This window comes from Poecilia mexicana, unplaced genomic scaffold (genome assembly GCF_051168715.1).
Source record: "Poecilia mexicana isolate PSO_F unplaced genomic scaffold, ASM5116871v1 scaffold_2, whole genome shotgun sequence".
NCBI classification, from domain to species: Eukaryota; Metazoa; Chordata; class Actinopteri; order Cyprinodontiformes; family Poeciliidae; genus Poecilia; species Poecilia mexicana.
In genome coordinates, this window is record NW_028263371.1 from 25,504,787 (window position 1) to 25,529,763 (window position 24,977).

Here is a 24,977-nt window from a genome sequence, read left to right on the forward strand (position 1 = left end):
AACCTTGAAATTAAAAAAGTTTCTTCATAAACTTTTTATTTTCTTGTTAAATCCCAGATTTAACCAACAACATAACATTTATCTACATGGATTGTGATCATGCAGTTTTGCATCTTAAGCCAATTTGGACCTAAATGAACATAAAAACTGTTTTCTTTCAAACAGTAATAACAGACAGACTAAAGCAGAAGGTTTTTAAACTCAAAGCTTCAAAAGTTTTTCTTACCTCCTGTTTTCTACTGTCTCTTTGCTTCAGTGCTCAGTGAGACATCAGGCAGGATGAAGGATCTTAAAGATTCACTGAATGTTGGCTGTGGTTGGTTACCCAGCATCGGCTCAGGTGATGCTCAGTAGCTTTATTACACCTGATGGAGAACGAACACAAAAAATGGGAAGGGAGAGGACAGGTCATACATTTTCTGCTTCATTTGGAAAAAAGAGGGGCAGCAATTTTACTGAAAAAAGGGATTTTATTTGAAGTTGAAAAAGAGGAAAAGGATAAAGATGGAAGATAAATAATGATTGTTGGACGAATCAGAGATATGACCATTTCAGTAATAAATGTTTATGAGGAGAAGGACAGTTTCCTGAAACAGTCAAAATAATAACTGGTGACGCAAAAGGAATGATACTGATGGTGTCATGTACAAGCAAAATCAGCCAGAACCCAAAACGCAGCCAAGACAAGTGTTCAATACACAAAAAGTTTATTACAAAATAAGGGTGAAGAAGGGGCTCCACAGGGTGCGGTCACACTGGTGAGTGAGGAATGGGGGAACCACAGGGGTTGGGAAGCCAGCTTGGGGAGGGTAGGGTGAATGGGCCGTGGACAACCAGATGACAGGGACAAAATCCATAAACCAGAGACTTAGTCGTTGAGCAATCCAGGGTAATGCACAGGGGCTTCTCAGGCAATGTAAATCCAATAGACAGAAAACTAGAGGCAGGGTTCAGCAACAGGAGGTCAAAAATCTTCAACAGCAGAGGGAAAAGGCCAAAATCTGTGGTCAAAAAACAGACAGGATCAGAAAACCAGGAGACTCATGAACATGGAACAAGGCTTGAAAGCTGTGACTGTGGCAACAGACGATCTCGCACTGATCTGGTGACGAGCAGCTGTTTAAATGGGAGCAGCACAGTGCAGGTGAGGGGAATGAGTAATCAGCACAGTCAGGGTAGGGCTGACATCATGACAGATGGGGGGGAGACTTTAATACGGTTTAAATTAATATATTAGTTAGATACTCTTCTGATTATGGGCCACAGACGACGACATCCAGAATGCTAAATAATATCACTAAAGAGTTTGGTCTGATTGATGCTTGGAGAAATATCAACCCCAAGAAGAGAGACGACACATTTTACTCAGATCCACACAAAAGCTACTCTAGAATAGATTATCTATACAAATCTCAGCCACATATACATAAGGTATTAAAATGTAACATAGAAAATATAACTATAAGTGGCCATGCACCTATAATGTTAACTTTAAGTATAAATGAGGAACCTTGTTTCTGATATTGGAGAATGAATGTATCAATCATGTCTAATGAAAATATTGTCAAAGAAATCAAGGAGTCACTTAAGGAAAACTTTGAAATAAATGATAATGAGGAAGTTTCACCAACAATATTATGGAAGGAGGAAAAGCAGCGATAAGAGGGAAAATAATAGAAATATCATCCAGAAAGAAAAAAGGCAGAATGAAAGAACAAAGGGATTTGGAAAATAAGATCAAAGAACTGGAAAGGGAGAAGAAACTAAAAACATAAAGGGAGACATTAAAAAGGCAAAAGATAAACTAGAGGAGATGCTGTCTGTCAAAGCAGAAGGTTCTCTACGCTTTACAAATCAAAGATATTATGAAATGGGCAACAGGGCGAGTCGCCTCTTGGCATTTCAACTTAAAGGCCAAGTAAATAAAACACCATCAACTATGCAGAGTAAAACAACCCAAAGAAACAGCTGAAGCATCGCAGACTATTATAAAAACTACACGACGACTCGGGACAGAAATAATATAATAATATCAGACGAGGATTGGGAAGAAACATTGAGCTCTGGACACAAATTAACTAACAGCCGACGTGGAGGGAGTTTGATTGGAAAGTTAAGATGTGTTTCTTTAACTCTCATGGAGGAGAGCTGGAGTCATGTCAACTATCACATCTAAATATGACGAAACATCCCGACTTTGTTGGATAAATTGTGGAAAAGTGGAGAATTTTCCTCATATATGTTGGGATCGCCCGAAGGTGGTGGAGTTTTGGAAAAATGTCCAGATATTAAAAGTATTTTGGGCATTTAGATCTGGATATTTCTGTTTCTATTTTAGGAATAATGCCCTCGGACATGATTGACAAAGACAATAAATACTTGATCAGATTTCTGCTTATGATTGTAAAAAGTGTATAACTTCTGCTTGGTTCAGGCCACAACCTCCCAGTTTTACACAGTGGAGAGATGGGATTAAAAAAGTCTATATATGGAAAAAACAACATCAAGACGACAACTTAAGATGGAGACCTGTAACTAAATTCATACTGTAACCTTGACACCTCTATTTAATGTTTTTCTTTTTTTTGGTTCGTGTACTTTTAGATTTTGTTTTATATTATCATTATTGTGAACCTTTATTACTTGAGTTTGTATTTTCAGCATCTCTCCAGTTCATTTCACAGCAGTTATTCTGATGTATAAATCCATGGATGTTGTTGATGAGGAGGGATTTCTCTTAATGGGACGAAGGTGGAGATGTAACTGTCTGACCGTCTCTTCCATCAATGAAGATGTTAAGATGTGAAGTGTGAGAAGCGACAAGGGAGGACATGTGTACATGTTGATGTAGAAAGTTATTGATAATAAAAAATAGGGAGAAAACATGTAATGATCTAAGAGCTGCATCAGCTGCCGCCATCTTAGATTTCAGCTCTGTGGAAACCACCTGTTGGAGCATTTTATGAATTTATCTAAAGAAATGCAGATACAATGTTGCGAATCTGTGGATAAACATTAGTGGAGCTCCAAGATTAAAACAGTTGATTCCTGTAATTCACTGATTATGGAGAAAAATATGAATTACATAATAGTTTCCTTTTAAATTTACTGATTTTATTAAAAATTAAATCTGCCAGGGTATGAATAATTTTGGTCTGAATTCTAAAATCAGAGCTAATTGAATTGTTTCTGCATAAAGAAGGTGGATGTTTTATTCTGTTCTGGATATTTAAACCTGAACCAAACAGACTTTTGCTGCTGTCTTTCTCTCAGCGTTTCAGTCCCAATCATCAGAAAACAGATCCTAAAATATCTCAGTGTTCCTAGTTAAACACCGATGGAACCTGTGCTGCCGGTTTTAAGGTTTAGAAAACTAAAGAACTATGCAAAGCTAATTCTGCCTCCAATCTGCAGAGAAGCTTCATCTCAGTTTGTCTCTGTGTGGACAGACAGATTCTGGTTCATTTGTCCTGGTTCCTCCACAGAGAGGATCTGCAGAGCTCAGAGGTTCCCACTGATCCGTCTGTCCAGCTGGACTCCATATTTATGGTCTGTACATCGGTTCTGTTCAGTCTGTAGACCAGAGGACTGTCAGTCTGTCCAACATGGACCTGATGTTCAGATCTAGTCTGATGTCTTCTCATTCTGTTCCAGCTGCTGGAGGAAAACATTGTCACATTCGTGAAGAACGAGCTGAAGAAGATCCAAAAGGTTCTGAGTCCAGATGACCCAGAATGCTCAGAGGGTCAGAGTGAGGATGAGGAGGTGATGAGGGGTGAGGATGAAGAGCAGAGGAGGAGCAGCAGAGAGGCGGTGATGAAGATCACCCTGATCTTCCTGAGGAAGATGAAGCAGGAGGAGCTGGCTGACCGTCTGCAGAGCAGTAAGAGGATTTCTACAACAATTCTGCTGTTATGTTGAATAATTAAAACATGATTACATGAGAAAATGAATTCAACTGAAATCAAACAAGAGAAACGAACAAATACAGAAAATCTTAATCAAACAGTCACATGATCTCAATGACGTTCTGGATTCAGCAGCTTCTTTATTTAAACATCACCTGTGGTGACTGGTTGCTGCTCATGAAATATAAACTTTGGGAACTTTATACTTACCGTAAAATACTGTAAAAAACCAACATGGCAGCAATGCACAAGATAAAAACCCATTTTAGTTTTAATTCCTGCACCCAGTACATAAAAATGTTCCATTCAGCTGCAGATGAAGAACCTTCAGAAACACACAGACAGCCACCAAATTCACACTGTGATGCAGCAGCGCCAACATTGAGGGCCAGTAAATGATAAACTGCTGCTGATCTGCATGACATGAACTCTCCGACTGTCTACCGTCCATCTAGGGCTGAACACATGGACCGACCCATCGGTGCTGCTGGACCATCACTGCTTTTGTCAGTTTAATAGTTTTCCTGCTTGATAAAATGCACATGTTCATCTGGGCTCTTATAGAAATGCATTTTGAACAATATTCAGTCAAACTATATTACAGAGTAAACACAAAATGCAGTTTGGGGTTTTATGGGTTTTATGTCTTATACATCCATCCTGTCCCCATCTGTGATCTTCAAGCCATGCTGTCCTGGATGCTTCAGAATAATAAATAAAATCAAAAAACCTTTTCATAATGTGAACAGTAGTAAACCTGTCTAATATATTAGCTGGGGCTAAATCCATCAACTGGAGCTAAAGTAAAATAAAGGAAATGGAAGATGATGATGAATATTTGGTTTTTATCAAAACTCAACAGGCAACAATATTTTCTATTTTTTTCTTACTTTTTTACATTTGAAAATCACTCTGTGGGAAACATGTCAGATTAACTGGAACCTTCAACCAGAGAAAAACAATCAGAGTTTAATGAGCAAAACTGATTAAATCAAGTCTGTGTAGCAAGAACCTGGTTTATTTATTTGCTTTTTTCTTTTATCCGTCGCCTCAGTGGGAGTTTTATTCAGAAAATATAAAATTATAATTTTATATTTCCTCAATGACTGAAATTGGAATTACTTTCAGGTTTAGACAGCTTGGTAGAAAATTAATTAGTTTTCTGTAATTATTTTTCCATCATAAAAGTTCATACACAAACCCTTCTTAGAATATCAGAAATGGTTTTTATTGGGGTTTTTCTTCAGATTTTGATGTTTGGTGTCAAAAGGAGCTGACACTGAACAGGCTTTTGCTTCCTGGCAGCTGAAGGAGGAACAGCTTATCCTGCTCTCTCTTGTCCTCACTGATAACTTTGGCTGTGAGTTATTTTTAAAGTCACAGTTGTAATAGTTATATTTACATTATCAACATCATAACTGGATTACTTCAAACCTAAGGACTGGGAGAAGAGGAAGTGCTGGTCTCAGTGTCCAGTTTGTCACCTACTGCCGAGATTGACTCAAAACATTCCCTCGATCGACATATTGAGCACCCCTGATCTAGAGTTATAATTCTACAGTTATCGATCTAGAGTTATAGATTTAGAGTTATAGATCTAGAATCAGTGCACAGCTTCAGTTATTACAACTGAAAACCAGCTATCAGGCGGAAACCTGGGAGTAGTGCTGACCTCTGACCTGAACCTTCAGAGCCACATTAAGACAGTTACAAAGTCGGCCTTCTATCACCTGAAGAACATCTCCAGAATTAGAGGACTAATGTCTCAGCGCGATCTGGAGAAACTCATCCGTGCATTTATTTTTGGTCGCATTGATTACTGCAGCAGCGTCTTCACAGGTCTGTCCAACATATCAAACAAACAGCTGCAGCTGATCCAGATGCTGCTGCTGGAGTTCTGACTAAAACCAGGAAGATAGAGCACATAACACCAGTTTTAAAGTCCCTACATACTCCCTGTATCTCAGAGGATAGACTTTAAAATACTGTTGTTAGTTTATAAATCACTGAATGGTTTAGCACCACAAATTTGGAACAAACTTCTAGAAAACTGTAAAACAGCTGAAACACTTAGTGCCTTTAAATCTAGACTAAATCCCACCTGTTTAGAGTTGGATTTTAAACATAAACAATTACAAATTTAATGACGACACCTGACTTAATGTAATATTTTGAATATTGATTCTATGTTGCATGACTTTCAAGGAAGTTTCAAGGAACAAATACTTTAATGAACATCTGCAGATGGAGAAACACACTTGACAATGTCAGAGTGAGCTCCCACTTGGGTGAGGAGACATCCTCTCTTTATGCAGTTCTTGTCACATCACACACGCAGGTGTGAGGGGAAACAGTTGCGAAACATCGTCAACCAATTTTGAGAACTTTCTGACAACCAAGTTCTTATTCCAAGAAATTGAAAGGTGTGATGTACCTCATAATGTCAGAGATATATCTATTGGTTATTCACTGCATATCCTGCAAGGGTGGGTGTCAATATTTTCCTATGATCAGCAAATGTTCTAGCTGATGTCTTTGTTCTCTATTCATAGGTGCTAAAAACTGACCTTTAACTGAGACATGTAAGTCTAAGCAGCATCCTGCTTAAGCCCTGAAGCGAGGCAGGCGGCTAAGCCTTTTTCTGTTAAATCAGTTTCATATACAGACACTTCTGCTTGTTAGTTTCTGCTGACAATTGGCTTATGAGACCATTTGTTCTTTGCACACATGGCTGCTGTTGAATAAGTATGTATCAGTCTTCAAATAAAAGTATTAGCACCTTGATTTTGTTGTTTCTTTAATATGACACTAAAAGTAATGCTATTTGGATATAAGTATATGTATGAGCTTCACTAAGCTTAAGAAACTATGTGTACCCTTAAGGGGTAAGCTTGCTATAACTTTGTGCAAAAGTTGATCCCAGGACTTTAAGACTCTCAGGGTAGCTTGCTATGTTAAAACTAAGCAAAAATGAAGATATTAAAAAGCAGTGGTCCCCAAACCGGATCCGGCCTGCCTCCATATTTGGTCCGGCCCCCTGAACAATACCAGAGAGCATTCAGATTTTTTTTTTTTTTTTCATTTACCATATTTTCCGGACTATAAGCCGTTTATATGTGATATTTTTCTTCAACCACCAGGGGGCTCTTTAGCAGGAAGTGAATCATTCGTTACTTGCACACCAACATTGAGCCCACAAGCAGCAAAATGAGTAAGAAACAGATCAGGTGTCTTTGTAAAGTGTCTTTGTGTTACGGCCACTTATAGTGCAATAAAAACAACCAGTATAAAAGAGACAATTTATTATTACAAAATAAGAGGATGTGTATTTGCAAAAAACAATAGATAAACAAAATAAATGAAAAAAACAATGGAAAAAGAAAAATCAAACTCTAAAAGAACAGCAGGGTGCAGCGACAACTGCAGCGTCGACCAACCACATGCCCAGGTAGCAATCGTCAGATCAAACCATGAAGTGTGGCCCTATATAAAAACACCACCACACAAACACTGACTTACTATAATCAAATTAAAAGAGTTTTTTCTTTACAACAAAAAAACAAACACACAAACCTGATCACAAACAGTGCAACGTGTGGACCAACACACCTGGTCGAACACAGGAGATTGACAATTGGCCACCAGCCGGACAGCTTCCCTTTTATGGGAGCTCAAAATGTGGAGGAAGCGACCCCTATTGGTTCCACATGGTACATTTGCAAAGGGGAAAAGGCCCAGAGAAGAGACAGGAGGATGGATTTATCCCGGACCGGTAGGTGAGTCAAACATTACAAGCCGCTCTGCGTAACATGCGGCGACCGGCTGCTAATGAGGCAATGAAGCTTCAAACTGCTTCGCCAAGTAGAGACCAAGCAGGCTGTGGATATAAGCAACACTTCGGGTGTCATTGTTTCCCATCACTCCCTGATGTCTCGTTGCTGAGAAACAAACTCAGAGCTCCCGTTAGTCATTATCATGAGTTAAAATTTTCACGAAAGTAAAATGTTCGTTTTTGTGGCGCTTCTTTAGAAGGGATATGTAAATGTTACCATAGCGACCAGAGTCAGAGAGCGTTTGGGCAGTGATTGAGAGGAGGTGAGTAGAGCTTGTGAGTCTCAAGTCTGGTTTAGACGGCAAGATTTAAGAATTGTCGGCCGATTCTCCAAACCTCTGTGACCACAGAACTGATAAAAGTACAACAGGTTCGATCGGGTCGTGTCTCCAGCCACAAGGCAGGAGCAACACGAACCGATTCCAGTCACTAACCTCCCGATTCCAGAGGATAATCCAGTAAAACCCCCAACATAGCATACGGGAATTTAGAATAACCAAACACGGATGACGATGTAGAGGCAATAGTGATAGTTTTTGGACTCATTTTAAGAGATAAAAGACGTAACAAAAAGAAAAGGCGGTGGATAAAAGACGACGGGAACAGCCGCTCTATTTGCTGCACTATGATTTGGTGGTGAGTTATGTTTTACTTAGTTAACATTTTTAACTGAAAAACATAATAATAGCCTTTAGATTTAATAATAAACATTTCCACATATCATTTTCGATATCCACCGGACCCTCAGTTGCGCGATATGTCACCTGTTTGGGATTCCCCTCTGTTCTGACTTCACTGCGCTTTCTGATTGGCTACCTGTCGCATTCAGCAGGTTGTATTCTCGTTCCCAGTCAGGGAAAACCCCACAGGCTGCGATAAAAGGGCCAAAACAACCCAAATAGGGCATATTCAGGATTTAGTGGGAACACCAACATGCAGAAGCCTTATCTGACTGTTCATTCCTCCTACCACCGGGCCGCAACAAAATTTCCAGGTCTTGACCGGTCCGCGGTAATAAAAAGGTTGGGGACCACTGATTTAGCACATGCTAGCAGACGCAAAGGATCAGCACTTTTACTGTTACAGTTACCGTTCGGAAACTACCGTAATCAGTCCAGTTAAATCTAATCTTGGCAACTTTTTCTTTTTCAACGTAAAAAATGTGATATTCAATTGACCTCTTATGACTCCAATTTTGGCTGTCCGCTCCCCTCTGCTGCAGCTGCATAGTTGTGGAAAACCTGGAGCGGCAGAGATATCTGCGGCTTATATGTGTATGTTTACTAGTTTAAAAAAAAAACTTTGGGGTTGTGGTTTATAGGCCAGTGCGGCTCATAGTTCGGAAAATACGGACTATAATCCTTACTGGATTTTTTTGTGAAGAAGCCACAGAGGGTTATTTAATTGTGCTTTCTGGAAAACAATATATTTTTACATTTAGGCACTCCTGCAATCGTCACACTTTTTCTTGTTACAAAATGACTCCGGCCCCCCACCAGAGAAAGGAAAAGTTATGTGGCCCTCTCAGGAAAAAGTTTGGGGACCCCTATTAAAAAGTATTCACACACTCATAAAAGTTTTGGCACCCTGGTCAATTTTGATGCTTATGAGGACAGGAAGATCAAGGAGTGGTCAGAAATTATTTTAATTCAACAATTTAATTAGAAAAACAAAAATGAAAAGATCACCATAGTCTGACACACAGGGAAACTTGCAGCTGGAGCAAAACTCACTGTGTTGAGATGTTTCTCAGAGTAAAAACAAATATCAAGTTATCTGCGGTTTCTGTCCAGGCGCATCTCGTTCATGTGGCCCATCAGTGGGGGTTAGATTGGTGCTGTGTTTTGTGGATCAGGTGCAGTGAAAGTCTTGTGCGTATCCTCTGATAATATCCTGCTGAGCTGCAGGTCAAAAACTATGGAAAGGTTTTCCTGCAGATTGATATGAGGGGTGGAGGCTCCTACTGTAGAAACCCTTTGAATGTTCAGCAGGATCAACAAGCTGTACAGTACAGCTCTATGAATTATTTTCTTCATGTTTTACATGTTTCTGGTTTCTTCTGAATGAAATCCTCCTCATGGTTTGTAGTTGGAATGAACTCCTTTCTAGACATTTTGATGTATAAATAATAGATGTATTGTGAATATTAATTTGCTGAAGTGTTTCCTCCTATCTCTTTGTCTCTGTGTTCAGAGTTTGATGGTCGATGTCAACGTGACCTTAAAGAGTCTCTAAAGAATATGGTCCAAACTGTCTATGAAGGCATTGCGATACACGGACAGAAAACGTTTCTGAACCAGATCTACACAGAGCTCTACATCTTGGAGGGAGGAAGTGGAGAGGTCAACCAGGAACATGAGATCAAACAGATTGAAACAGCATCCAGGAAACAAGGAACAACAATAAAACTAGAAGAAATCTTTAAACCTGGAAGAGATCAACCAATCAGAACAGTGATGACCATGGGAGTGGCTGGCATTGGGAAAACACTGTTAACACAGAAGTTCACTCTGGACTGGGCTGAAGACAAAACCCACCAGAACATCCAGTTTATATTTCCATTCACTTTCAGAGAGCTGAATACCTTGAAAGAAGAAACCAGTTTGGTGGAACTGATTCATGAGCGCTTCACTAAAACGGAAGGAATCAGCAGCTTTGAAAACTTTCATGTTCTGTTCATCTTTGATGGTCTGGATGAGAGTCGACTTCCTCTGGACTTCAAGAACAATCCAGTCCTGACTAACACTTCAAAGTCCAGCTCACTGGATGTTCTGCTGACAAACCTCATCACTGGGAAACTGCTTCCCTCTGCTCTCCTCTGGATAACCACACGACCTGCAGCAGCCAGTTTGATCCCAGATGAGTCTATTGACAGGGTCATAGAGGTCAGAGGGTTCACTGACCCCCAGAAGGAGGAGTACTTCAGGAAGAGATTCAGAGATGATGAGGAGAAGGCCAACAGGATCATCTCCCACATCCAGAAATCACGAACCCTCCACATCATGTGTCACATCCCAGTTTTCTGCTGGATCACTGCTAAAGTTCTGGAGGATGTGATGAAGACCAGAGAGGGAGGAGAGCTTCCCAAAACCCTGACTGAGATGTACATCAAGTTCTTATTGCTTCAGAACAAAATCAAGGAGGAAAAGTACAGAAGAAAACCTGAAGAAGATCCAGAGAACAAGAAGCTGATTGAGTCTCTAGGAAGACTGGCTTTTGATCAGCTGCTGGAGGGAAACCTGATCTTCTATGACAAAGACCTCGAACGGTGCGGCATCAACATCAAAGATGCTGCGTTGTTCTCAGGAGTTTTCACTCAGATATTTAAAGAGGAGACTGGGCTGGGCAACATCTCCGTCTACTCCTTTGTTCATCTGAGCATCCAGGAGTTTCTGGCTGCCGTCTACATACTCCACTGCTTCACCAGCAGGAGGTCAGAGGTCATCAAGACGTTCCTGGGAGAAGAATACAATGAAACATCTCTAGATGAGTTCATGAAGAAAGTCATGGAGAAATCCCTCAGCAGTGAAAATGGCCACCTGGACCTGTTTGTCCGCTTCCTTCATGGTCTCACTGTGGAGTCCAACCAGAGACTCCTAGAAGATCTGCTGGGTCAGACAGAGAACCATCCAGAAACCATCCAGAGAATCATCACCAACCTGAAGGAGATGAACACTGATAGAATCTCTCCTGACAGAAGCATCAACATCTTCTACTGTCTGATGGAGATGAATCACATTTCATTTACTAAGGAGATAAAACAGCTCATGAAATCAGGGAAGCAGCTCTCAGTGACTGACTGTTCAGCTCTGGCCTTCATGCTGCAGATGTCGGAGGTTCTGGATGAGTTGGACCTGGAGAAGTACAACACATCAGAGTATGGACGACGGAGACTGGTTCCAGCTGTGAGGAACTGCAGAAAGGCTCGGTGAGTCCAGATGTTTTCATTGTGTGATGCTGATTCAGCACTATTGTCCTCCTGTTTCTTCTTCTTTCTTCAAGTTGATTCTGGATGTTTTTGGCCTTTAGCTACTTCCTTCATCCTCTGGATGATTTCAGCCATTCAAACATCTAAACATTCAGTTCATCCAGGACAGCTGCAGCTTCTGGTTTTTACACATTTTGATCATTAAAAATCTTTAACTTTTTATCAGTTTTCAGGTAGAAATGAATAGAAAACCCTGAACTCTAGAAAATGTCTATTTCCTCTAAGATCCAATCATCCAGAGAGACTTTTTAAACTTTAAACTCTCTTCACTCATTGAGCTGCTGCTCCATAATTCACCTTTTAGGATCTTTGACTGTTTTTATAAAATAATTGTTTAGGTTTGATGGAAATTTGGACCATTAAAATAAACCATTGCATTAATTATAAACTTTGTGAACAGTGTTGATCTTCTTCATCCCGTCATCATCCTCACCTCTTCCTCCTCCACTAGTTTCCTCTGAGTTTGTAACTGAGACCAAAATGTGGTGATTGTTGTCTGGTTCCAGAAAAAGTCCTAGTTTCTGTCAGATCCTCCCAAAGCTCTGAGAACTCTGCTTCCAGAGCTGGAACCATTTTCCTCATCAACTCTTCATCTGCAGCCTTTGTTGAAGCTGTTAGCTGTCCTCCACGAAGACCTGCAGAGACATGAGCTTCAGCTCTTTAGACATCCCAGCCTCTTTAGTTCTGGAGAACTTTCACTGCTTCACCATGAAGATGCTGCTGGACCCAAACGCTCCATCTCCTCCAGGGGTTTTGCTCTTCAGCTCTTTAGGAGTTTAGCAACAATTTCTTCTGACATCCAAACCTTTGTTCCTCTGAGACGATGGACAGACCACTGCAGAGACATGTGTCCCTCTTCCAACCAGTTTATCCCAGTTCCTCTCAGACCAACAGAGGACGGTCCAGACCTGAAGGAGCAGCAGGACCGGTTCTGCTGCTGCTCTGCAGGACGACCAGAACAATCTGCAGCTTTTAGCTGAAGCAGGTTGACGACTGTCCACTTTCTACTTTGTTACAGCATCAAATCCAGCAGATGAACGGAGACACAACTGGGAGCATCATGTTTCTGGTCTGCTCCCAGTTTCCTCTGTGGCAGCATTTAATAATCTGCTGCTGGGAGCCATGTTTCTATAGAATATACTACTATTATTAATGATGAGGAGGATTCTAGATGCTGCAGCAGCAGATATGGGCTAAACAAACCCAGAGATGCCAGAGGTCCACAACAGGCTGAACTTCCTGCTCTGCTCACTTCATTTATAACTCACTTTCTGCTTGGTGGAAGATCTCAAGGAGCCAAACGGTCTAGTCCAAGTCAGTGTGACTTGTCAGAGCTGTGAGCAGTTCCTCCTCCTCTCCATCATCTCCAGTAGTTTCCTTCATTCAGCTCAGTCAGCCTCTTCATCAGCTGCTGCAGCTCCTTTGAGGCTCAACATCTGACTGAGCTGAAGGTCTGAGGACATGAAGCCTGGACCAGAACCAGAACCAGAACCTGGATTTTCGTCAGGAACTGCACAGACTCTCTGTCGGGTCAAACTCAGTAAACTGAAGATCAGATGATGACATCACTGTTATCATATTTTATCTGTTTATGATCCAGATTGATTTCATTAGAACTGAATGTATTTCTTCTCTCATCACAGACTTGGTGGCTGTAAGCTTGTAAAGGCTGAATGTGAAGTTGTGGCTTCAGCTCTGAAGTCCAACCCAGATCTGACTGAACTAGAAATACGTCAGATCTACATAAATGGAGGTGGAGACTCTGATATGAAGCCTCTGCTTCAGATCTTGGAGAGTTCAGTCAGTAAAGTGAAGAGTCTGAGGTTTGTTTTCCCTACTTATCCCATAAAATCATTCATTGATACTTCAGTTCTTAGTTTAATTAATAATTTTATTGTAATATTTTAAAACAACCTTTTTTAATGTCAGAATAAAATCTCTAAAATATTTTACCTTATAAATAAATTATTTTCTTATTTCAGATTTTGAGATCATTGAACTTTGTTTTTCAGTTTTTAAAATGTTTCTGACTGATAAACAAAATGAGTAAATAATTCAAATGAAGTTAATTAATGATGAAGATGTTTCAGTTTGGTTGATAAAGATTCAGATTTTTTTATTTCTGATTCTCATCTTTCCATCCAGAATGAAATGTTTTCCTCCAGTCGAGCCACAAACACTGACCAGCAGTGTTGTGGTCAAGACCACCTAACCTGAGACCAAGACCAGAGTGTATCGAGACCGAGACAAGGCTAAGACTTTTAGGGTCCGAGAGCAAGTCAAGACCAAGACCAGCGCCCCATGCTACGACGTGATAAAATGTGAAATATGATCGAAATTGCTTCTCAAACTGATCTGAAAGATCCGTATTTCCATAAAACGACCTAGATATTAAATACTTGATAAATTTTACCAATATTAAAAGCAGAACAAACTTTTTTCTGCTTTGCTTCCATCTCTGTGCTACAATCCGCGGTGGTCTGAAACCATACCTAAAAAGATAACTCCCTGGGCATTTGCCTATATTGCTCATGTCAGAAACCACCACTCTCTGTACCATTTAACATAGCAATTGAGGCAATGCCTAGATGGCAAATAATGCTCAACTATGAACACTGACCAAGGAGCAACAACCAAGAAGTAACCATGCACAAGGCGCTCATCGTGACTGTTTTCACCCTCTCTCCACAACATGAAGCTAGCTAGTCTGACACCATGGTAGACTACCATTACAGCTGCCACTTTGAACGAAAACAATCAAAGAGCAATGTGCATGCTCTGCGTGCTCTTTCATTCTTGTATTTTATTTATTTATTAATAAAAAAAATATCAATGTATATAATTAAATAAAATAATGATAGGTACTGCAGTGTATGCAGAGCATTACAAGAACAAAGAAGAGTGTTCTGTCAGGTCAGCATACACTGTCAGATCGTCATACGCTTAGAACGAACTCACGGCTATATCTGTCAGACACATCATTACCATTATCATTTTATTTAATTAGCAACATAGAATCATGACGTAGATCATCATACACTTTACTAACACTTGTATGGCATCCTGACTTAGCGGTTAAGTAGGTTAATGAGTTTTACATGGGCGTGTGTTGTAGTTGACTGCAGCTGCTGCCAGACCCTGCTTTAAATACACTTTGAAACCATGACGTGGTATAGTTGTCATGGTATAGGATATAGTTATTATTGAAAACAATTTAATTACTTATTTTCATGAGAACTTGCTGCGTATGGTGAACTGACAATTCTGACTGTCGGACTTCTTAATGCGCAGGCCTGGTACTCACTGCATGTTTGCTATTCTGACAGCGTATGGTAATCTGATAGAACAACAGTGTTCTATTAGATCAGCATACATATGTTGTCAGTCATACGCTTAGCTCAGACATGTATACGCTGCTGTCATTACCATCCATCCATCCATCCATCCATCCATCCATCCTTCCATTTTCTTACGCTTATCCGGGGTCGGGTCGCGGGGCAGCAGCTTCAGAAGGGTCGCCCAGACTTTCCTCTCCCCAGACACTTCTTCCAGCTCCTCCGGGGGAACCCCAAGGCGTTCCCAGGCCAGCTGAGAGACATAGTCCCTCCAGCGTGTCCTGGGTCTTCCTCGGGGCCTCCTCCCGGTGGGACGTGCCCTGAACACCTCACCAGGGAGGCGTCCAGGAGGCATCCGTACCAGATGCCCGAGCCACCTCAACTGGCTCCTCTCGACGTGGAGGAGCAGCGGCTCCCTCCTGGATGACCGAGCTTCTCACCCTATCTCTAAGGGAGAGCCCAGCCACCCTCCGGAGGAAACCCATTTCGGCTGCTTGTATCCGGGACCTCGATCTTGCTGTCATGACCCAAAGCTCATGACCATAGATGAGGGTGGGTTGGGAACGTAGATCGACCGGTAAATCCAGAGCTTCGCTTTTTGACTCGGCTCTCTCTTCAACAATACGGATCAGTACAGCGCCCACTTCACAGCAGACCCGGAGAAGGCACTCTACCCTTTTCCAGCTCAAGACCATGGCCTCGGATTTGGAGGCACTGAGCCTCATCCAGGCCGCTTCGCACTCGGCTGCGAACCGCTCCAGCGAGGGCTGCAGATCATGTTTCGATGAAGCCAACAGGACCACATAATCTGCAAAAAGCAGAGATGCGATCCTAAGGCCACCAAAACGGATCCCCTCAACACCTAGGCTGCGCCTAGAAATTCTGTCCATGAAAGTAATGAACAGAATCGGTGACAAAGGGCAGTCTTGGCGTAGTCCAACTCTCACCGGAAACGAGCCTGACTTATAGCCGGCAGTGCAGACCAGACTCTGACACCGGTCGTACAAGGACGTGACAGCCCGTATCAAAGGGCCCGGTACCCCATACTCCGCACCTCTCTTCACCCGAGTGTCAAAGACATACGGCCGCAGATTCGATGAAACGACGACAAAATCGATCATCGAACTGCGGCCTAGGGTGTCCTGGTGCCAGGTGCACTTATGGACACCCTTATGCCTGAACATGGTGTTTGTGATGGATAATCCGTGACGAGCACAGAAGTCCAACAACAGAACACCACTTGAGTTCAGATCGGGGGGGCCGTTCCTCCCAACCACGCCCCTCCAGGTCTCACTGTCATTGCCCATGTGAGCGTTGAAGTCCCCCAGCAGAACAAGGGAGTCCTCAGGAGGGGCACTCTCCAGTACCCCCTCCAAGGACTCCAAGAAGGGTGGGTAATCTGAACTGTTCTGACACAGTCAGAACCCGTCCCCCCACCCATAGGCAGAGGGAGGCTACCCTCTCGTTCACCGGGGTAAACCCCAACGTAGAGGCGCCAAGATGGGGGGCAACAAGTATGCCCACTCCTGCTCGGCGCCTCTCACCATGGGCAACTCCAGAGTGGAAGTACATCCAGCCCCTCTCAAGGAGACTGGTTTCAGAACCAGAGCCATGCGTCGAGGCGAGGCCGACTATTTCTAGCCGGAACCTCCCAGCCTCCCACACTAGCTCTGGTTCCTTCCCCACCAGAGAGGTGATATTCCATGTCCCAAGAGCCAGCTTCTGCAGCCGAGGATCAGACCGTCAGGGTCCCCTCCTTCGGCCGTTGCCCATTACACACTGCACCCGACCCCCTTGGCCCCTCCTACAGGTGGTGAGCCCGTTGGAAGGGGGACCCACGTCTCCTCTTCGGGCTGAGCCCGGCCGGGCTCTGTGGGTGAAAGCCTGGCCACCAGGCGCTCACCATCGTGCCCCACCTCCAGGCCTGGCTCCAGAAGGGGGCTCCGGTGACCCGCGTCCAGGCGAGAGAACGCCAGATCCAAAGTTTTTGTGCTTCATTAGGGGTCTTCGGGCTGCGCTTTGTGTCCTTCCTCACCTAGGACCTGTCTGCATGGGGGGCCCTACCAGGGGCATAAAGACCCAGACAGCATAGCTCCTAGGATCATTGGGACACTCAAACCCCTCCACCACGATATGGTGGCAGCCCAAGGAGATGCGCTGTCATAACCATATGCTTTTATTTAATCAGTAACATAGAATCATGACGTAGATCATCATACAATGTTATTAACAGCTGTATGGCATCCTAACTTAGGTTAAGTAAGCAGGTTAATGAGTTTTACATGGGCGTGTGTTGTAGTTGACTGCAGCTGCAGCTAGACTCTGCTTTAAATACACTTTGAAACCACGACAACGCATGTATATCTATCTAGTTATCATATTATGTCATATTATGAACAATTTAATGACATATTTTCGTCATAACTTGTTGCCTCTACTGAACTGACAACTCCACTGATGGCCGGACTTCTTAATGCGCATGCGCGGGCATGCTACTCACTGCATGTATGCGATTCTGACAGCGTATGGTACCTAATAGAACGACTCTCAGTGACACTCCAGTCCTATCTAATAAGTAAAGAGACGAGTAGATGAATCGTACTGTTCCTGAGTGTCACATCACTATATTGCAGACTTTTGGACACAGTGTTGTCCCATATGTGCGACAAGTCAGTCAACACCTCCGCACAATAATTCAGCGCAGTGAGTGACTTTTTTTCTTCACAAATAACGTGTCTCTGTACAGCTAGTTTTGCTAACATCACGTCAACGGAGCTTACCTTTCTTTGAGCTACTTTTCTAAGTGACAAAAAAAGTTAGACGTTGTCCTCACCGTCTGTGAAAGCGAAGCGCTGCTGAGTTAGCTGTGGCCATCGGATTTCTTATGATTTATGCAGCAATATTGCATTATTGATGATTAGACGGACATCTTCTGCCGCTCAGAGAAAACCACTGTGCATGTCTCAGAGCGCCGCGCACGAGTGAAAGGTGGGGAGGGGGAGTAACAGAAACACGGCAATTGCTTTGTTTTGAATCGGTGCGTTTTGCATCCAGTGAAAACAAAGATGTTAACAAATGAAGGGGACAGTATGTTGTACGTTTAGTGATATTTTTACAGTTACGTTCTCGACTGATCTTGAAATAAAATGCCGAGTCCTCAGAGCCCAAGACCGAGACCATCAAAAAATTTTCTCGAGACCAAGACCGAACTCAAGTACTACTAATCTAAATGAACTGAATGACAGTGAGGTTTGCAGCAGCAGCAGGTTCCTCACTTTGTCCTGAAGCTGTGGTTCTGTTGGGCCGGGTCAGAGAGGAACCGTCCTCTTCAGTCTGACAGCTCTCAGTCGGTTGGAGCCTCGTCTCTGTGATGAAGCTTCATCAGGTCACGTCTCCTTAGGAAATAATGGCCTCCATTGGCTTTCAGCAGCTTTAAGAAGAACCCAAGGCCATTCATGAATAAACTGAGTGGTTCTGATGCGGTTACCAAGTCGGGTCTCCAGCTGATAATCAGGAACCAGCAGAAATAGCTCACCTCATCCAGGCTGCTGCTCATAGAAAACTTTGAGTTTCTTTGTCGATAAAATGTTCTGGTTCTGCTGGTTTGGACTCTTTAAACCAGTTTGACTGGATCAGATGTTAGAATCAGTTCATCATGTTTCTTTTACATTCAGGGAAATTAATTTTCTACATTTTATTATTAATTTGTTCATATTTCAGTTTTAACTGCATCCTGTTGACTTCAGCTCATCTTTTATTCTTTATTCAGATTGATGAGCTGCAGATTGTCAGAGACCAGCTGGACGTCTCTGTTCTCAGCTCTGAAGTTCAAACCGACCCATCTGGCAGGACTGGTCCTGTACGACACCAACCTGGAAGGTTCTGGACTGAAGGAGCTCTGTGGTTTTCTACAGACTGAAGGCTGCAGACTGGAAACATTGGGGTTTGTAATTATATAATTATTGATATTTCTGTGAATAATTATATATAATTGATCATAAATCAAAGTTCATTTCTTCTGTTCTAATAAATATTTTCTGAGTTTGTTCCTGGACTTGGATCCAGAGTTTAATTTAGTCCCTCTGTGTAACTGAGTTGGACCTGCTGACCTGAGGTCAGAACAGGACAGCATTCGGACCCCCAGTGTGTAGAAATCCCCCTCATGTCAAGCAGGTCAAAGGTCATTCAACCCAGTCTAGAAAAGTGAATTCCTGGAATCTGACAGGAACAAATCAATAATCAATGATTGATGCTTCAACACTTTGATCAGAACCTGTAATGATTTTACTGACTAAAATCCACCAACACAACATGACCCAGTACCAGGTTCTGGTTCTGGTTCTGAAGTCAGCAGGTCTTTATTGAAGCAGCAGCTTGTTGGCTTTAATATTCATGAGAATCTTTAACTGGTTCTGTTGTACTGGTTCACCTGCATCCTGTTTGCTTCAGCTCATCTTTTGTTCTTTATTCAGGTTGCAGAGCTGCAGTTTGTCAAAGATCAGCTGTGATTTTCTGGCCTCAGCTCTGAAGTCCAACAGCCTCCAGCTGACAGAACTGGACCTGGGAGGAAACAACCTGGAGGAGTCAGATGTTCAGCAGCTGAAGGATCTTGTAAATTTTTTACAGTAAGTAAATGTTTGTAGTGAGTCCAGCTGCTGTCAGCATATCGAACTAAACCCTGTTAGCATCAAAGCAAAGCTCCAGTGTTCCCAGTGAAGCTTCTCAGTGGGAGGAGAATGGTTCAGGCTTCCTGATTGGACACAGAGACAGCAATCAGCCAATCAGAGGAGCAGCAGCTTGCTGTGTTCCTGTGTTTGTGTTGGTGTGAAGATGATTGTTGTTGCTGTGTCCATGTCTCCAGGACGTCCAGCTGGACTCCAGCGCCCAGCCGTCCAACATGTCTAGAGACAGTGGTCCTCATTCATCAAACTGTGGCAGCAGCAGATCTGATCTCAGATCTGCTTGTTCTCTCAGTTCAACAGGAAACAACTGATCAGGTTCATCTTGGTCACAGCTCTGAGATCAGTCTGACTGCAGCCTGGAAACCATCTACTGGATGTGCTGCGTCACTGACTGCTGCTGGAGAGGCTGGAAACACTCACTGATCTGATCTCTCCTTCCTTCTTCTCTCTGCAGGTGGAGGAACTGATGATCTCTGTAAAGTAGAGAACGGTCTCTGTGTCCTGTTGATCCTCAGAGGTTGAAGTTGCAGCAGTTTGAGTCTAAAGAGACTCTGACTGGATCATGATGATGACCTCTGACCTCCAAGATTTTCCTCCTGTTTATTTTCTCATGTCTGTCATTTAGTGTCTGATATTGTTTGTGTCTTTGGATCAATAAAGATCCGATTCAAACTGGGTTCCATTCAAAGTGGCGGTACCGCCCCCCAGGGACGTTCAGAGGATGGCAGGGGGCGCTGGGATTCCTTTGGGGGGCGTCTGGTCGAAGGTAAACTTTACACCTTATATGCATAACAATACCAGTTTAGACTTTGAGCAACTTCCTAAAACTGTTTTGTGAAACATTAAATCATGCTTGGCTGCAACGGTATCGATGGCAGCTCTTCTTCTTCTCTTCAGTGTTTGTAGCTTCTTGGCGCAGCTCCGCTCCTGCTAGTAGCTTCACTGTATCAGTTCAGCGTCTCACCGGCTGATGACGTTGCTGTGATTCACGTTGTCTGGTATTTTTGTACATATGTTTCTGCAGTTCTATGATCATGTTAAGCAGCAGCTTATGTTAAAACGTGTTTTATTTCCGTCTGGATGCTGCTCGCTTCCATGGAAGGACAACAGAAAATTGCTCTTATAAACATGTAATTACTAAAATCACGATACCATCACTTTGAACCTATTTAAATAAAGAAATCCCTCCATGGTGACACCATGACAGAGAGTGTTCATTTTAACAGGTCCGGTGTGAAACCGGGGTGATGGAACAACACAGCACTTTTAAATTTCAATAATCAGAATACCGAAATTGTTTCCATTGTTTTAAATGTTTATGTAAGTCTGCCTTTTCCCCATCGATATGCTTCCTGACCGCTGCGCACCTTAGGGGGTAAAAAAAACAAACGACACGCACATTACGCAAAACTCTGAAACAGGAGAAGCGGGAGATAAACCGGAGCGACAAACTAGATGTGAATTATGGCATAAAAACAGAGAATCCGACGCCGAACAGTGAAAAATCAACACATGATGTGAAACACATCGTGACTATTAGGCAGCGCAGCAGGTGATGAGTGAAGATTACTGATGGTCAATAAACGATAAAATAAATCTAACAACAGGAAAGAAACTAAAGTGGACATGGCAATAAACCAAGAGAGGATAAAACTAATCAAATGAAACTAAATGGAAATGAATGAAGAACAAAATGCAAGAATAAACTAAGAAACTAGTAAATACAGAAGAATAAACTGGTATGGCAAGACCTTTCGATCAATAAGAGGACTGTATGGCAAGAATAAACAGACACTATTTCCAGATAAAAAGTAAAATAATATTGTTGAAGTGCCATGGGTTTGTTGAGACCACATCTAGTATTGAGAATAAATATAACTTACAGACCATAACAGTAAATAACTTATCACTTATTTATGTGTTTAATTTATTTCTTCAATATTATTTTTCATGTCAGTGTTAATGTCATGAGGCTGACGACTCCATGACACTTTCAGTTTGACTCATTAGGATTTGATTAAGAACCAGATTTGTTCTTTGTCATTTCTGTCCAGTAAAACTATTAATCTATAATCAATAGTCTATATAAAGATATAATCCATGTTTCTGTCTCATATTTGTATGGCATTAAAAGGAACTTTAGTTTTTCCACTGAAAGCTCTAGTTTGCACAGTAAATGCCATGTGGGTGAAGAGTATGGATGATACTCTGATGTCCCTTTCTCCTGAAGGAAGCACAGAGCTGCACCACCAGAAACACTGAAGAGAAGAAGAGCTATGATTAATGTAGTTACAGTTCTATCCAGGTTTTAATATTGCAGAGCTCAGTCGTTTTGCAAATAGTTCAAAGTTTAAACTGGCATGTTGTACATCTTTTATCTGGTCATTTTGGGGAATATTTAACAACTAGAAAATGACAAAGAACCAGAATATTTTTTTCCCATTGATTGGCTGCTGTTAGACCTACCGATTTTAAAGTGAATGTTCATTGCATTTTTTGTAGACACCTGAAAATAATTTCTATTCCCATGAGTTTTTTGTTCTCTGGGAAATTATTTTTGATGATAAATACAGAAACAGGCATAAAAATCAAAACATCTACAATAGTGTAGATGTTTATACTATAATATACAATAGTAATATTAATGATAAAATAACAGTCAGTGCAAAATAGCCTGCAAATTCTTTGGTGGAGGCGGGGAGGGACCTGGATAAAGGCTAGGGGGGCGCTGGGCCAAAAAAGGTTGAAAAACACTGATTTAGAGGCTTCATGGAGTTTTGATCTGAACTGGATTCAATTGGAAAGTTGATCTTTTTTCTCTGATTCATTTTCATCCTGGAACCAGAAATGGTCTGAGATGGAAACATGGGAATCATTTTCAGTTCAGCTTTGAATCATAAAGACACTTCAAACCTCTTTTCTCTGCTGCTTCTTCTTCTGTTGACAGGAAAATGTTCCTCAAAGCTCCACAGATAAAAATATGCTTTACTGGAAACTGCAGAGAAACTTCAGCTTCCATCACAGAAACCAGTTTAACCAGTTTAGAACTGGATGTCCCACAGAAACTCTGATCTTAGAGCAGTTTTCAAGAACATCCAACATTTATCTGGAAAAAAAAATTTCATTTATATTGCTATCTTATTATAGTCATTCTAAAAATCTTTAAATAATGAAGTTTTGCATCATATTCATTGATCCTCAGCTTTAATATTCCTCAGTTTGTTTTGGTTTTTCCATTTTTACCTCCATGTTTCATGTTTTCAGTTTTCTAGAGACCTTTAGGACTCAATGTGTCACATCAGGCTCTTTACTGAGATTTACTGATTTATTCAGACCTCAGAGAATCACTGGGATAATGTGCTGATTGGTTCATGTTTGTTTTCATATTTATTCTAATGTAATGTGGGTTGCTGTCTGTTTAATGACCAATAAAGTTTTTAATAACATTCTGTTCAGCAAATTGTTTACAAAACTGCAGATGCTGGTCAAAAAATTAGAAAATCACAAAAAGTTCATTGAAGTCATTGTTTCCATTCAAAGAGTGAAATTTGTATTTTATATTCATTCAACACATTCAGACTGATAGATTCTCCAGCAGGAGCTTCTGGTTCTGGTTCTGTTCTGGTTCCACCCAGCAGAACCAGTCACAGTTTGACCTCTGACCTCTGGAAGCAAATGCAGATGCCCAGATGATTGTTGAGTTTCTGGAAGGTTCTGGTTCTGATAGACAGGAAAACTCCCAGCATGCATCAGGATTGTTGGTCTTCTTTAGAGTCAAAGTTCTGGTTCTGGTCCAGATGGATCTGAAGTCAGTTTCTGACCAGAGTTACATTTACTCAGTTACTTTTACTCCAGTAATCTTTTGTAAAAATGAGCCTTTAGGAGTATTTTTACTACACTGTACTCTTCCTGAGTACTTTTATTTTGAAGTATTTTTACTCTGACTTCAGTAAATTTTCTGGCTCCTCGACTCGCTGAGAGGAACTTCACTGAATGAAGAACAAACTTGTTTTAGACTAAAATTCACCAGACACACATCTACAGTTTTATTTAGAGAGAAACTGATTTATAAATATATTTACCTTATTTTATTATTCTGGCAATAGGTTATTTATATTAATTATTTTTCATTTGCCTGTAAAATACCAACATTTCCTCCAAACTTTTATATTTAAAGTTAAAATTTTTGGAAACGATATTTGTTGCCAGATTGGATAGATTTGTTAATAAACACCAACGACTCACTGAGAGTCAGTTTGGATTTAGGTCACAAAGATCCACAGCAATGGAAGTTCTTTAAAAACAGAAGAAGCTACCTGTTCACTAGATACAAAGAAACCTGCTGTTTATTTATTGACTTTAAAAAAGAATTTATACAATTGATGATGAAATCCTCATCAAGAAACTCGAGCGCTATGGTTTAAGAGGAATAGTTTTGCAATGGATGAAAAGTTTTCTCAGCAACAGGCAACAATTTGTGCAAATGGGTGATTTCCATTCCTCATGCTTTGGTAATGTTTGTGGTGTTCCCCAGGGCTCAGTACTGGAACCAAAGATGTTTATTTTATACATAAATGATATATGTAAGGTTTCCAAAATACTTAATTGTTTTATTTACAGACAATACAAACATTTATTTACAGATGAAAATTTACAGTAACTTTTGATAGAAATTAATTTAGTTATGTAAATTGAAAAAGTGGTTTGAGATTAATTATCACTAAATGTAGATAAAACCAAGTTAATGTTATTTGTAAATAGCATAGCGATTTACAAATAACTGATAATGTGAATGTGGAGAGAGTGACTGAAATTCACTTTTTGGCAGTTTTGATTCATAATCAGATCTTTTGGAAACCTCAGATTAAATATTTGCAATCTAAAATAGCTAGAAGTATTGGAGTTCTCGCTAATGCTAACTTCACATCAACCATTATGCACATTACAGAAAAGAGCCATTCAAATAGTTCATAAGGTTGATTTTTAATGTCAGACCAACAATTTAAGATTTTTTTAGCTCTTAGTAGTTTGGTAGTTTCAAACTGCACAGTTTATGTACAAAGCTAGAAACAAACTATCACCAGAAAATATTAAACACTTGTTACGGACAGAGTGGGTGGATATGACTATAGAGAAAGCCTGAACTTTAGAACTTCACCTGTTGGAACAACGATGAAAATAATGTGCGTCTCAGTGATTGGTGTGAAGATTTGGAACAAACTCAGAGTTGAA

General features: G+C 41.2%; 1 protein-coding gene across 1 annotated transcript in view; it reads left to right on the top strand.

The window, feature by feature from the left end:
• The window catches only part of LOC148160732 (uncharacterized), a 43,243-nt gene that overhangs the window by 1,297 nt on the left and 16,969 nt on the right, over window positions 1–24,977 (top strand). Inside the window, exons 3-8 of the mRNA XM_088008104.1 lie at window positions 3,486–3,549; window positions 3,655–3,883; window positions 9,934–11,668; window positions 13,372–13,551; window positions 18,833–19,006; window positions 19,536–19,688. Coding sequence (XP_087864230.1) covers window positions 3,486–3,549; window positions 3,655–3,883; window positions 9,934–11,668; window positions 13,372–13,551; window positions 18,833–19,006; window positions 19,536–19,688 — 2,535 coding nt within the window. The remainder of the gene's footprint in view (window positions 1–3,485; window positions 3,550–3,654; window positions 3,884–9,933; window positions 11,669–13,371; window positions 13,552–18,832; window positions 19,007–19,535; window positions 19,689–24,977) is intronic.